The sequence below is a fragment of the Micromys minutus genome (genome assembly GCF_963924665.1).
Source record: "Micromys minutus genome assembly, chromosome: 13".
NCBI lineage: Eukaryota > Metazoa > Chordata > Mammalia > Rodentia > Muridae > Micromys > Micromys minutus.
In genome coordinates this window covers 48,586,273-48,601,436 of record NC_137982.1, presented here as the reverse complement: position 1 = coordinate 48,601,436, position 15,164 = coordinate 48,586,273, and the positions used below count along the sequence as shown (strand labels likewise).

Sequence of the window (15,164 nt, the reverse complement as noted above, 5' to 3'; positions counted from 1 at the left end):
CTTGTGTTTGTTTGTTTGTTTTTTCCAGTGCCTCCATATGTTGAATTAGATGTAAAGTTAATTGAAGGGCTCGTGGTGAAGGCTGGTACCACAGTAAGATTCCCTGCCATCATAAGAGGTGTACCTGTTCCTACTGCAAAATGGGCAACTGATGGGCTTGAGATTAACACAGACGACCACTACACAGTTGAGACCGACAGCTTCTCATCAGTGCTGACCATTAAGAATTGCTTAAGGAAGGATACTGGAGAATATCAACTCACAGTTTCCAATGCAGCGGGTACCAAAACAGTAGCTGTCCATCTTACTGTTCTTGATGTACCCGGTCCACCAACAGGTCCTATTAACATTCTGGATGTCACCCCTGAATACATGACTATCTCATGGCAGCCACCTAAGGATGACGGAGGGAGCCCAGTCATTAATTACATTGTTGAGAAGCAAGATACACGGAAAGGTACATGGGGTGTCGTCTCTGCGGGAAGCAGTAAGCTGAAGCTGAAGGTCCCACATCTCCAGAAAGGCTGTGAATACATTTTCAGAGTCAAAGCAGAGAACAAGATGGGTGTCGGTCCTCCCCTTGACTCCATACCTACTGTTGCTAAACACAAGTTCAGTCCTCCATCTCCTCCTGGCAAACCAGTGGTAACTGACATTACTGAGAACGCTGCAACAGTGTCTTGGACCCTGCCAAAATCTGACGGCGGCAGCCCGATAACTGGCTATTATGTAGAACGCCGAGAAATAACTGGCAAGTGGGTGAGGGTCAACAAAACGCCTGTTGCTGACCTGAAGTTCAGGGTGACTGGACTGTATGAGGGGAATACATATGAGTTTAGAGTTTTTGCTGAAAATCTTGCTGGTTTGAGCAATCCATCCCCAAGTTCTGACCCAATCAAAGCTTGCCGGCCCATCAAACCACCGGGGCCACCTATAAATCCTAAGCTGAAGGACAAGAGCAAGGAATCTGCTGACTTGGTGTGGACAAAGCCCCTCAGTGATGGCGGCAGCCCCATCCTTGGATATGTGGTGGAATGCCAGAAGCCTGGCACAGCTCAGTGGGAAAGGATTAATAAAGATGAACTCATCAGGCAATGTGCCTTCCGGGTACCTGGACTGATTGAGGGAAATGAGTACAGATTTCGCATACGAGCAGCTAATATTGTGGGTGAGGGAGAGCCAAGAGAGCTTGCAGAATCCGTGATCGCAAAGGACATCCTTCATCCTCCAGAAGTAGAGCTTGACGTCACATGCCGTGATGTCATTACTGTCCGGGTGGGTCAAACTATCCGAATTCTTGCTCGAGTCAAAGGCAGACCTGAGCCAGACATAACTTGGTCCAAGGAGGGAAAAGTACTGGTCAAAGACAAGCGGGTGGACCTAATTCATGATCTGCCTCGTGTTGAGTTACAAATTAAAGAAGCTGTTAGGGCTGACCACGGCAAGTATATCATCTCTGCTAAGAACAGCAGTGGACATGCCCAAGGGTCGGCCATTGTTAATGTTCTTGACAGACCTGGGCCTTGCCAGAATCTGAAGGTTAGCAACGTAACCAAAGAAAACTGCACAATTTCATGGGAAAACCCACTAGATAACGGTGGCTCAGAAATTACAAATTTCATAGTAGAATATCGTAAACCAAATCAGAAAGGATGGTCAATTGTTGCCTCAGATGTCACCAAGAGACTGGTCAAGGCCAACCTGCTAGCCAATAATGAATACTATTTCCGTGTTTGTGCAGAGAACAAAGTAGGTGTTGGGCCAACCATTGAAACAAAAACTCCAATTTTGGCTATCAACCCAATTGACAGGCCAGGTGAGCCTGAAAACCTTCATATTGCAGATAAAGGAAAGACATTTGTTTATCTAAAGTGGCGACGGCCTGATTATGATGGTGGTAGCCCGAATCTGTCATACCACGTTGAAAGGAGACTGAAGGGCTCTGCAGACTGGGAAAGAGTGCATAAAGGGAGCATTAAGGAAACCCACTACATGGTTGACAAGTGTGTTGAAAACCAGATTTATGAGTTCAGAGTTCAAACTAAGAATGAAGGTGGAGAAAGTGATTGGGTGAGGACAGAGGAAGTTGTTGTGAAGGAAGATTTACAGAAGCCAGTCCTTGATCTAAAATTAAGTGGGGTGCTAACCGTCAAAGCAGGGGACACCATTAGACTCGAGGCAGGTGTGAGAGGCAAACCATTCCCGGAAGTTGCCTGGACTAAAGACAAAGATGCTGCAGATTTAACAAGGTCACCAAGGGTCAAGATTGATACCAGTGCTGAGTCATCGAAATTCTCTCTTACCAAAGCAAAGCGAAGCGATGGCGGTAAATATGTAGTCACAGCAACCAACCCAGCTGGCAGTTTTGTGGCCTATGCGACTGTCAATGTTTTGGATAAGCCTGGTCCTGTAAGAAACCTGAAAATCACTGATGTGTCCAGTGATAGGTGTACAATCCGCTGGGATCCGCCGGAAGACGATGGCGGCTGTGAAATCCAAAATTATATTCTAGAAAAATGTGAGAGCAAGAGAATGGTATGGTCTACCTATTCCGCTAATGTTTTGACACCCAATGCTACAGTGACTCGTCTCATAGAAGGGAATGAATATATTTTCAGAGTTCGTGCAGAGAACAAAATCGGCACAGGGCCTCCAACAGAAAGTAAACCAGTCATTGCGAAAACCAAGTATGACAAACCTGGTCGCCCTGATCCTCCAGAAGTCACTAAAGTAAGCAAAGAAGAGATGACCGTGGTTTGGAATGCCCCCGAATATGATGGTGGGAAGTCTATCACAGGATACTATTTAGAGAAAAAAGAAAAGCATGGAGTCCGCTGGGTCCCTGTTAACAAGAGTGCCATCCCTGAGCGACGTATGAAAGTACAGAATCTCCTTCCAGGGCATGAGTACCAGTTCCGTGTCAAGGCAGAAAATGAAGTTGGCATTGGAGAACCAAGCTTACCATCAAGACCAGTGGTGGCAAAGGATCCCATAGGTAAAATGTTCCTACTTTTTCTGATATTAAACCAATCATTTTTAAAAACATTTGTTTATTTTATGTATATATGAGTGCACACTTCAGACACACTAGAAGAGGGCACAGGATCCCATTACAGATGGTTGTGAGCCACCATGTGGATGCTGGGAATAGAACTCAGGACCCCTGAAGAGCAGTCAGTGCTCTTAACTGCTGAGCCATCTCTCCAACAACATTAAACCAATTCTTAAAATTGTGTGTAAAAGTATCTGTCAAAAGTTTGTTCCACATTTTTTAAACTGTATTTTTAGCTAATGTTTCTCCAAAGAAGTCTTGGGAGTTGGGAAAACTATAATGTCTTTCTTTGCAGCTTATTTGAAAATTAACTATAAAATGAGACATTAGAATATCGTGAGGATGGGTAGAGGACTTAGTAGGTAAAGTGCCCATTATATAAGCTTGAGGCCCTAAGTCTAGATCACCAGGACCCATGCATATATCTATAGCCTCAGAACTGAGAGGGAGGCAGAGATGGGCCGATTCCTAGAGTCTATTGGTCATCCAGTCTAGCCAATTAGGAAGCAGGAGTCTCTGTGAGACATCCTGTATAAAAAGTAAGGTGGACAGCAATACAGAAGGACACTCGGGGTTGATTTCTGGCCTACAGTGCATGTAATTAATTGCATGTGCATGTAATTAATTGCATGTGCATTTATCTTCATGTAATTTATTTTCAGAACCACCTGGTCCACCAACCAATTTCAAAGTGGTTGATACCACCAAAAATTCCATAACTCTCTCATGGGGAAAACCAGTCTACGATGGTGGTGCACCGATAATTGGATATGTGGTAGAAATGAGACCCAAAATAGCAGACGCCTCACCCGACGAGGGCTGGAAAAGGTGCAATGCCGCAGCTCAACTTATTCGCATGGAATTCACAGTCACCAGTTTGGATGAGAACCAGGAGTATGAGTTCAGGGTGTGTGCCCAGAATCAAGTCGGCATTGGGCGCCCTGCAGAATTAAAGGAAGCCATCAAACCTAAAGAAATCCTAGGTAAGGCCCTTCTGGTGTGGTGGATAATCATCCTCATTCATTCTCAGGGTCTTTCTGGTGTCTGAGGAGTCAACTGGTGTCTTTTATGTCATTTGCAGAGCCTCCAGAGATTGATTTGGATGCCAGCATGAGGAAATTGGTCATCGTGAGAGCAGGCTGCCCTATTCGACTATTTGCCATAGTGAGAGGACGACCTGCCCCCAAAGTCACATGGCGCAAAGTGGGGATTGATAATGTGGTCAGAAAAGGACAAGTCGATCTAGTTGATACCATGGCCTTCCTTGTCATCCCCAATTCTACCCGTGATGACTCTGGAAAATACTCCCTGACCCTTGTGAACCCGGCAGGAGAAAAGGCTGTTTTTGTGAATGTCAAAGTACTAGGTATGTTATCCAAAACCTTTTTTATTTCCCCTGCTCCAAAAACAAGTAAGCTAATAAGAATGCTGACAAGACATATATTCTGAGTCTGTGGATCTTTACAGATACTCCAGGACCTGTGTCTGACCTAAAAGTTTCGGATGTCACTAAAACATCATGCCACGTGTCCTGGGCACCTCCTGAAAATGATGGTGGCAGCCAAGTGACACATTATATTGTGGAGAAACGTGAGGCAGAAAGAAAAACGTGGTCAACAGTTACCCCCGAAGTGAAGAAAACAAGTTTCAATGTAACCAACCTTGTCCCTGGGAATGAATATTTCTTCCGAGTAACTGCTGTCAATGAATATGGCCCTGGTGTTCCAACAGACGTCCCCAAACCTGTGCTTGCATCAGATCCTCTCAGTAAGCAATCTCTCTTTCCCCCTTTGACTGCAGCCCTCTAGTTCAACAAGGTCGTGAGATCAGTATGGTTATAACGGACCAGAAGGGACTTGATTTTGTGAAACCTGAAACTCCTAAGAGCACAGTTAACATCTCTCTCAGACAAGACTCACATTAGTTTCTTCATCTTATACTTCATTTTCAACACATTGAACTACCACATTTTAAATACTTGGTGCAAAGGTCATTTTGAAACTCTTACATACACATTAACAAAGGGGATTAGAAAGGGTAACTATAAAATTCTGTTTTTTGTTTTCTAGGTGAACCAGATCCTCCAAGAAAACTCGAGGTGACAGAAATGACCAAGAACAGTGCTACGCTGGCCTGGTTACCTCCTTTGCGTGATGGGGGCGCAAAAATTGATGGCTACATCATTAGTTACCGAGAAGAAGACCAACCTGCAGACCGCTGGACAGAGTACTCAGTGGTCAAAGACCTCAGCCTTATTGTCACTGGCCTAAAGGAAGGAAAGAAATATAAATTTAGAGTTGCAGCTAGGAATGCTGTTGGAGTCAGCATGCCCAGAGAAGCCGAGGGTGTCTATGAAGCCAAAGAACAACTGTGTAAGTTGGTGGATTATTTTCATATTATGTGTATAGATGTTTCACCTGCATGGATACCTGTTCCTCCTATCTGGACTTTCTGAGTAGTATCTAAACTAAATGACCAATCTTTGTAAATAGTCATTTCTTCCTTTGTACCATGTAATAAGAAGCTGGTTTAGGCAGACATGTGTCCTTGAGTTACCAAGTTCTGTACACACAAACTAGAGAACTGTACCTAACCTTATATGTTCTATATCTGATACTCTCTGCTGCATTTAAGAAGTTTTGAAAATATCCATTATAAATTCAATCTTTAAGTCAAAACCCCTAGTGGGCTACAACCCCAAATCTAAAAAAAATCCCAGAAAAGTTCTCCACCTAAGGAATGGCTTTTGTCTTTGCTTTCAGTGCCACCAAAGATCCTCATGCCTGAGCAAATCACCATCAAAGCTGGGAAGAAACTCCGAGTCGAAGCACACGTGTACGGAAAGCCTAATCCCATCTGTAAATGGAAGAAAGGGGACGATGATGTCGTCACATCCAGCCACCTGGCCATCCACAAGGCAGACGGCTCCTCGGTTCTGATCATAAAGGATGTCACTCGAAAAGACAGTGGTTACTATAGTCTCACAGCAGAGAACAGCTCCGGGTCAGACACTCAGAAAATCAAGGTTACAGTCATGGGTAGGTTACACTTGAGACAAGTGGCTATTAAAATATGGAGATCGGAATGGTTACTTTTTTAAGTATTAAATTTCTCTGTTCTTAACATTTCTTTCCTCTGGATTTACGCAGATGCTCCTGGGCCCCCTCAGCCTCCATTTGACATTTCTGAAATAGATGCTGATGCTTGCTCCTTGTCTTGGCACATCCCTCTAGAGGATGGGGGCAGTAACATCACCAATTACATAGTAGAGAAATGTGACGTGAGCCGTGGAGACTGGGTCACAGCTCTAGCTTCAGTCACCAAGACTTCCTGCAGGGTTGGAAAGCTCATCCCAGGCCAGGAGTACATCTTCCGGGTTCGAGCTGAAAACAGATTTGGCATTTCGGAGCCTCTCACATCTCCAAAGATGCTTGCTAAATTCCCATTTGGTAAGAGCTTTATGTATGTATACATATATGGCTATACATACATATATTCTTGGAAGCAAAAACTGACATTTTTTTCCATCATAGATGTTCCTAGTGAACCAAAGAATGCACGGGTCACTAAAGTCAACAAAGACTGCATCTTCGTTGCGTGGGACAGACCAGAGAGTGATGGAGGAAGCCCCATCACTGGTTACCTGATTGAACGCAAAGAAAGAAACAGTTTACTCTGGGTGAAAGCTAATGACACTGTTGTCCGGTCAACTGAATATCCTTGTGCTGGCCTCGTAGAAGGTCTAGAATATTCATTCAGAATCTATGCCCTAAACAAAGCCGGGTCCAGCCCACCTAGCAAACCAACAGAGTATGTGACTGCAAGAATGCCAGTTGGTAAGTAATCGTCGTCTAGAATTAGAGAGGTACTCTTACATCTTGCTTCTGAAAGTCAGCACTTCCATCCTAGAAGAGGGCCTACCTCTTCCCATGAAAATATACTGTCTGTCTTTCTCGTAACTGTAGCAAAAGCACTCAGAAGTAGATAATGTGGTGAATGGTTGGCATGAGATACTTGTTCTCCTCTTGGAAACTCCAGGGGTGATGCTGTGTGGTGTTTAAACTTCTAGTTAAGGTCAACACTGAGAATATTTACTTTGGCTTTAGATCCACCAGGGAAACCGGAAGTTGTTGACATCACCAAGAACAGTGCATCGCTTATCTGGGCGCGTCCGAAGCACGACGGAGGCAGCAAAATCATTGGCTACTTTGTGGAAGCTTGCAAACTTCCTGGTGATAAGTGGGTCCGGTGCAATACCACACCTCACCAGATTCCCCAGGAAGAGTACACAGCTACCGGGTTAGAAGAGAATGCTCAGTATCAGTTCAGAGCGATCGCCAAGACTGCTGTGAACATTAGCCAGCCTTCTGAGCCTTCCGACCCAGTAACCATTCTTGCGGAAAATGGTAAGATTTTATCGCATATTATAACACTTAGAACATCCATGATGGTTATGTCTCTGAACCAACCCCCTAAACAAACAAAACACTAAACCCAAACTGTGGTAAAGGCAAAAAAATAAATGATGGGGCATTTACTTTGTAAACTAAATTTACAGAGCACTACAAATTATGCTTAGGAAGAACCTTAATAAGCAAAATAAAAGAGTTACAAGTCTGAGGACTGAAAGATTTAAGGATACGGACTCAGAGAGATGACAGAGAAACAATACAATGATAGTGTAGACACCTAGCCTTGGGATTCCTGTTTGCAGCCTTGTCAAATTCTTGCATTAAATGTATTTAACTTTCACTATGTATATGTAGCTTAAAAATAAGTGGTTGAGGGAAGGGAAGGGAGATAAGAGAGGATGTCAGAGTTTCAGTCTGACAGGAAGAATCATCTGTGGTGATCAACTCCCCTGAATGGTACCATCATTTGTATGTGTTATAAATCTCAAGGTTACTAACAAAGTAGATTTTCGATGTTTTCCTCACACCTATAAAAACATTGGTTGAATAGGTGAGGTTACTATTGTATGAGTTTGCTTGATTGAATCATCCACAATGCATACTTATACCAAAATAGCCATTTTTGTACCCATAAATATAAACAATTAAATGAAAATAAGTATGAAGAACTAGAGGTGTAGCTCAGTGGCAGAGCACTTGACTCGCATTTATGAAGCCCTGGGTTCAATCCCACATATTAAAGGTTCATAACTAACAAGAAAAAATCTCACTCATGAAGCAACTATGAATTTACCACAACAACCAGCAATGGTTGCACAATACAGTTTTGCGTATATTAATACCTCCGATCTTCTTTCCCTCCAGTTCCTCCTAGGATAGAACTCGGTGTTGAGATGAAGTCTTTGCTTACCGTGAAAGCTGGGACTAACGTCTGCTTGGATGCTACTGTCTTTGGTAAACCGATGCCAACAGTTTCTTGGAAGAAAGACAGCACACCAATAAAACAAGCCGAAGGTGTGAAGATGTCAATGAAGCGGAACTTGTGTACCTTGGAGCTGTTCAGTGTGAACCGGAAGGACTCGGGAGACTACACCATTACTGCCGAAAATGCCAGTGGTTCCAAATCAGCTACCATTAAGCTTAAAGTACTAGGTAATTAAAGTACTTGATTACAGTCCCACGCTTCACTTCCCCTGAAGAGCTGTAAATACATTTATAAGCTGCACTTGGCAACAAACTCCTGAGGGGGCAGGGGGATCAGCAGTTCAAGGTCACGCTCTCCTATGCAGGGAGTTGTAAGCCATCCTGTTCTACATGAGGCCCCGTTGTCTCAAGCACAGCAACAATAGACAAAGTATTTCCTAGGGAAAAAAGGAATAGTATTACAGAATAGTGGTTTTGATCTCTAAAGAGCATTAGTGAGCGCATATTCCAGTGACATCAGATTCTGAGAAGTGAGGTGAGTTCTAGATCTTCACCTCACAGGAGTCAACAGTACTGAGTGTAGCCTACTCTCTAGACCGCTTCTCTATTTGCATCCGCCTTTTTAGAAACGTGCTCCACTCTTATCCTTATCCTTTCTTTCAGATAAACCGGGCCCTCCGGCGTCTGTCAAAATCAACAAGATGTATGCAGATCGAGCAATGCTGTCCTGGGAGCCTCCTCTTGAGGATGGAGGCTCAGAAATCACCAACTACATTGTTGACAAGCGTGAAACGAGCAGGCCCAACTGGGCTCAGGTCTCTGCTACTGTGCCCATCACCAGCTGCACCGTGGAGAAACTTATAGAGGGTCATGAGTACCAGTTCCGGATCTGTGCCGAAAACAAGTATGGAGTTGGCGATCCCATCCTCACTGAACCAGCAATTGCCAAAAACCCATACGGTAAGTAAGGACGTCGTCCGGCCGTTGGCCCTTTCCTTTTTAAATACTATCTTTTTGCTTGGGAAATTAACGTATTACATTCTATCTCTACAGACCCGCCTGGACGCTGTGACCCTCCTGTCATTAGCAACATCACTAAAGATCACATGACGGTCAGCTGGAAAGCCCCGGCTGATGATGGTGGCTCACCAATCACTGGATACTTGGTTGAAAAGCGAGAAACCCAGGCCATCAACTGGACTAAAGTCAACAGGAAACCTGTTATAGAAAGAACATTAAAAGCAACAGGTCTCCAGGAAGGCACTGAGTATGAATTCCGAGTTACTGCTATAAATAAAGCTGGACCAGGCAAGCCCAGTGATGCATCCAAAGCCGTGTATGCTCAAGACCCACTGTGTAAGTGTCCTGGAGAGAGTCCCATACCCTACGTTCAGCATTAAACAGCCAGAAAAGAAATGTTCACTAATTCTCTCTGCTGTCATTTATCCATAGATCCTCCTGGCCCACCAGCTTTCCCTAAAGTCTATGATACCACCCGTACTTCTGTGAGTCTATCATGGGGCAAGCCAGCCTATGATGGTGGTAGCCCCATCATTGGTTATCTCGTGGAAGTAAAGCGAGCTGATTCTGATCACTGGGTGAGATGCAATTTACCAGAGAAGCTACAGAAAACCCGCTTCGAGGTGACGGGTCTGATGGAAAATACAGAATACCAGTTCCGAGTATACGCCGTCAATAAGATCGGGTACAGCGACCCCAGTGATGTGCCAGATAAACACTGCCCCAAGGACATCTTGAGTAAGTGCCACCAGAAGATAGAAATGAGACTTTCTCATATCCTAAGAGAGAGTTCTGATCAACTCCTGTGCTTGCTTATCTGCAACTTCCAGGAGGACAGGTTGGGAAGAGTGGCTGTCACTTCATGGTTCTTAGCAGGCCAAATGAAATGAAGGTTTTCATGGGTGGTTTTCAGAAGAAAATGGAATTTTATTCTAAGAATAAAGAGGGTTTATATTAAGTTATTATCTATTTATTTTCCTTTTGTCATTTACACTCTTCAATAAGCATGAAACTGGGAGACTCTCGTAAGTCGTTCTCCTGTTTCTTCTATTCGTCTTGTCTCTATAGCTCTTTCACACCCTTCGTTTCTTTCCCTAGCAGTATATTTTACCTATTACATCTTGTCTTCCTACAATGAAATAACAAGTAGAGGGAGGCGTATGCAGGATGCCTTCAGTGAATGGAAGAAAAAGAAAAATCAAGGCTGGAGGAAGTGGTCTTTCAGCGAAGAGTCTTAGATGTGCAAGGTTCATGTGAGAGGACTACAGGTCCTCTAAGGGACATTTGATTGTGTCAAAAGTTCACTGAAAAATGAAACTATCTTGGGGCCTAGAGAGCTAGCCCGGTGTTTAAGACAGCATTTGGGTGCCAGCACCTACTTCAAGTGACTTACAAGTGCCTGTGACTTCATCTCCAGGAACGCCAGTGCCTATTTCTGGCTTCCACGGAGTCTGCACTCACATAGTCAAACATACACAGAAATATAGAACCAAAAATAAAAATAAAATAATGTTAAGAGTGTTGAATTCTTAAGGATGTTTAAAAAAAAAAACAAGAAATCAGTTTTACAAAGGAAATGCATTTTAGAAACGACAAGGATAGTTTTTAGAAATACATGTGATGCTTACATTTTTATGACTTTTTCTTTACCCCCAAATGACATAGTTCCACCTGAGGGAGAACTTGATGCTGAACTGAGGAAAACCCTTATTTTACGTGCTGGAGTTACAATGAGACTCTACGTGCCAGTCAAAGGACGCCCACCTCCCAAGATTACTTGGTCTAAACCGAACGTCAACCTAAGAGAGAGGATTGGCCTGGACATAAAGTCCACAGACTTTGACACCTTCCTGCGCTGCGAGAATGTGAACAAATATGATGCAGGAAAGTACATCTTAACCTTGGAGAACAGCTGTGGCAAAAAAGAGTACACCATTGTGGTGAAAGTACTCGGTAAGTCTGCTGAAGGAAAGAATTGTGTGTGTTTGACATCACAGTTCATATATCTTCTAATGCGCCCACATCCGTCTCTTATTTAACCTCTGCTTGTTATGCAGACACCCCTGGCCCACCTGTCAATGTGACCGTTAAAGAAATATCCAAGGACTCTGCATATATTACCTGGGATCCTCCTATTATTGATGGCGGCAGCCCTATCATAAACTATGTGGTTGAAAAACGGGATGCGGAAAGGAAGTCCTGGTCCACGGTGACAACTGAGTGCTCAAAAACAAGCTTTAGGGTCTCTAACTTGGAGGAGGGGAAATCCTACTTCTTCAGAGTGTTCGCCGAAAACGAGTATGGCATCGGCGATCCGGGTGAGACGCGTGATGCCATCAAAGCTTCCGGTAAGCACCAACCTAGGACCGAACACATTGCATTACAGCCCACCTTGGTCGCCCGGAGCTTAGACTCATCTCTTCTTGTCTTTTAGAAACCCCCGGGCCTGTGGTGGACCTGAAATCACTGTCTGTAACCAAGTCGTCTTGTACCATTGGCTGGAAAAAGCCCCGCAGCGATGGCGGAAGCAGGATCACTGGCTATGTGGTAGATTTCCTGACGGAAGAAAACAAGTGGCAACGGGTCATGAAGTCATTGAGCCTACAATACTCCACAAAAGATCTGAAGGAGGGGAAGGAGTACACCTTCAGAGTGAGTGCGGAGAATGAAAATGGAGAAGGAACCCCAAGTGAAATCATGGTGGTGGCCAAGGATGATGTTGGTAAGCATCTCCCTAAATCATCTTTCTCCTGCTTGTCATCAGAAGTGTCTGCCAGAACCCCAACACCGAACATATACCTTTTTAAACTATAGAGATCTGAGGTGACTTTCTAATCTCAATCATTTCAATACAAATAATTTGTCTACTTTTTTTTTTTTTCTAAATAGTGGCTCCCGATCTTGACTTAAAGGATCTACCTGATTTGTGCTACTTGGCTAAAGAAAACAGTAACTTCCGTCTCAAGATCCCCATAAAAGGCAAACCGGCACCATCAGTGTCTTGGAAGAAGGGGGAAGATCCTCTAGCAACAGACACAAGAGTCAGTGTTGAATCAACTGCAGTTAATACAACCCTTGTAGTCTATGATTGCCAAAAGTCCGATGCCGGAAAATACACAATCACACTCAAAAATGTTGCTGGCACCAAGGAAGGAACTCTCTCTATAAAGGTTGTTGGCAAGCCTGGCATCCCAACCGGACCAATCAAATTTGATGAAGTCACAGCAGAAGCCATGACCTTGAAGTGGGGTCCTCCAAAGGATGATGGAGGTTCTGAAATTACCAACTATGTACTAGAGAAGAGAGACTCTGTGAATAACAAGTGGGTGACATGTGCTTCAGCTGTTCAGAAAACCACCTTTAGAGTAACCAGACTTCATGAGGGCATAGAATACACCTTCAGGGTCAGTGCTGAAAATAAATATGGCGTAGGGGAAGGCCTGAAGTCAGACCCAATTGTTGCCAAACATCCATTTGGTAAGTGTGTTAAAGTTTTTTTGAAAAAAGCAAAATATGGTTTTGTGGATGCTCTTTCTTAAAATCCTTGCATTCTCTACCTTTCTGTAGATGTGCCTGATGCTCCCCCACCTCCCAATATTGTGGGTGTCAGACATGACTCAGTATCTCTAACATGGACTGACCCCAAAAAGACTGGTGGCTCACCAATTACAGGTATTAAATTTACCCTCTGAGTTTCATATTAGTGTTTCTTAGAAATATTTTGTTTATATATACACACAATTAATATTTAACTTTATTTTTAGAAACAATATAATATAGTTCATAAAGAAAGTAATTTTAGAGTAAATATCTACCATTTTCCAGAAGAAATTGTAATGTTTATGGGTAGTGCAAGATAAAAAGTGGCACTGCACCAAGAAAATAACAGTATAGATAACAAAGGTTATCTTTTCAATATTTCTACAAGTAACAACTTGCATACAAGTGTATATATATATTTCCAACCAGTCTGTATGATCTCTATCTGAACCAATATGTTCTTGGTCATTTATAGGGTATCATATTGAATTCAAGGAAAGAAACAGCCTTCTGTGGAAGAGAGCTAACAAGACTCCTATAAGGATGAAAGACTACAAAGTGACAGGGCTAACGGAAGGCCTTGAATATGAATTCCGAGTCATGGCTATCAATCTAGCCGGAGTGGGCAAGCCAAGCCTGCCATCAGAGCCAGTTGTGGCACTTGATCCAATTGGTAAATCATTTACAAAGAAAAGCCTGGGCGTGGGGGTTGGGGTTGTGCTACATGAAGCAAGCATTAGTGGTTTGTTTGATGGATTTTCTTTTCTGTTTTAGATCCTCCTGGAAAACCTGAGGTTATTAGTGTAACAAGGAATTCAGTGACTCTCATCTGGACAGAACCCAAATATGACGGTGGCCATAAATTAACAGGGTATATTGTGGAGAAGCGGGACCTACCCTCTAAGTCTTGGATGAAAGCCAACCATGTTAATGTCCCAGACTGTGCCTTCACTGTAACTGACCTTGTTGAAGGTGGAAAATATGAATTCAGAATCAGAGCAAAGAATACAGCGGGTGCTATCAGTGCTCCATCAGAGAGCACAGGAACCATTATTTGCAAGGATGAATACGGTATGTAAAGCTTGCCTTTCTTCCGAGTCAAAAAGCAGAAAATTAAACCTCCTTCATTTTCTGATAAATGGATTCATTTCCCTTTGCAGAGGCACCAACCATTGTCCTTGACCCAACAATTAAAGATGGACTAACAGTCAAGGCCGGAGATAGCATCGTTCTAAGTGCCATTAGCATTCTTGGCAAACCCCTTCCCAAGTCAAGCTGGTCCAAAGCAGGAAAAGATATCAGACCATCAGACATAGCTCAAATAACTTCAACCCCTACATCTTCTATGCTGACAGTTAAGTATGCCACAAGGAAGGATGCTGGGGAATATACCATCACTGCTACCAATCCTTTCGGTACAAAGGAGGAGCATGTGAAGGTATCGGTCCTTGATGTACCTGGTCCCCCAGGTCCCATTGAAATCAGTAATGTTTCTGCTGAAAAAGCAACACTTACTTGGACACCTCCCTTAGAGGATGGAGGCTCACCAATTAAAGCTTATGTTCTGGAGAAGAGAGAAACCAGTCGGCTCTTGTGGACAGTAGTTTCTGAAGATATTCAGGCTTGCAGGCATGTGGTGACCAAACTCATCCAAGGAAATGAATACCTCTTCCGTGTGTCAGCAGTAAACCATTACGGCAAAGGAGAACCCGTTCAGTCCGAGCCTGTCAAAATGGTGGACAGATTTGGTATGTAGAGCACATGGCCGATGTGGTAAAGATTCTCGTGAAAACATTCACAGCACAAGTCAGGAAATCAGGAATTTACCACAAATCTGCTTCCTTTCGTAGGTCCCCCTGGCCCTCCTGGAAAACCAGAGATCTCAAACGTCACCAAGAACACTGCCACTGTCAGCTGGAAGAGGCCAGCTGATGATGGTGGCAGCGAGATTACAGGATATCATGTAGAAAGGAGAGAAAAGAAAGGCCTGCGGTGGGTGAGGGCGACCAAAGCACCCGTTTCCGATCTCAGGTGCAAAGTAACTGGACTGCAAGAAGGAAGTACCTATGAATTCCGAGTCAGTGCAGAAAACAGAGCAGGGATTGGTCCACCCAGTGACGCCTCGAATCCTGTTCTGATGAAAGATGTTGCATGTTAGTACCTGTAATCTTCTCCAACACTGTTCATTTGAGCCTTCTGATATTTTACGTTAACTA

General features: G+C 43.6%; 1 protein-coding gene across 4 annotated transcripts in view; it reads left to right on the top strand.

Annotated features, from left to right (window-relative positions):
* The window catches only part of TTN (titin), a 266,446-nt gene that overhangs the window by 202,203 nt on the left and 49,079 nt on the right, over nucleotides 1-15,164 (top strand). For all 4 annotated transcript variants that reach the window (XM_080927461.1, XM_080927460.1, XM_080927459.1 and 1 more), the window contains 22 exons: nucleotides 29-2,995; nucleotides 3,715-4,035; nucleotides 4,134-4,418; nucleotides 4,520-4,819; nucleotides 5,122-5,424; nucleotides 5,815-6,090; nucleotides 6,202-6,501; nucleotides 6,586-6,888; nucleotides 7,159-7,458; nucleotides 8,329-8,616; nucleotides 9,052-9,348; nucleotides 9,442-9,744; nucleotides 9,841-10,146; nucleotides 11,074-11,361; nucleotides 11,466-11,756; nucleotides 11,843-12,130; nucleotides 12,298-12,885; nucleotides 12,976-13,080; nucleotides 13,424-13,621; nucleotides 13,723-14,019; nucleotides 14,109-14,696; nucleotides 14,799-15,101. In XM_080927461.1, the coding sequence (XP_080783587.1) occupies nucleotides 29-2,995; nucleotides 3,715-4,035; nucleotides 4,134-4,418; nucleotides 4,520-4,819; nucleotides 5,122-5,424; nucleotides 5,815-6,090; nucleotides 6,202-6,501; nucleotides 6,586-6,888; nucleotides 7,159-7,458; nucleotides 8,329-8,616; nucleotides 9,052-9,348; nucleotides 9,442-9,744; nucleotides 9,841-10,146; nucleotides 11,074-11,361; nucleotides 11,466-11,756; nucleotides 11,843-12,130; nucleotides 12,298-12,885; nucleotides 12,976-13,080; nucleotides 13,424-13,621; nucleotides 13,723-14,019; nucleotides 14,109-14,696; nucleotides 14,799-15,101 (9,495 nt within the window). The remainder of the gene's footprint in view (nucleotides 1-28; nucleotides 2,996-3,714; nucleotides 4,036-4,133; nucleotides 4,419-4,519; nucleotides 4,820-5,121; nucleotides 5,425-5,814; nucleotides 6,091-6,201; nucleotides 6,502-6,585; nucleotides 6,889-7,158; nucleotides 7,459-8,328; nucleotides 8,617-9,051; nucleotides 9,349-9,441; nucleotides 9,745-9,840; nucleotides 10,147-11,073; nucleotides 11,362-11,465; nucleotides 11,757-11,842; nucleotides 12,131-12,297; nucleotides 12,886-12,975; nucleotides 13,081-13,423; nucleotides 13,622-13,722; nucleotides 14,020-14,108; nucleotides 14,697-14,798; nucleotides 15,102-15,164) is intronic.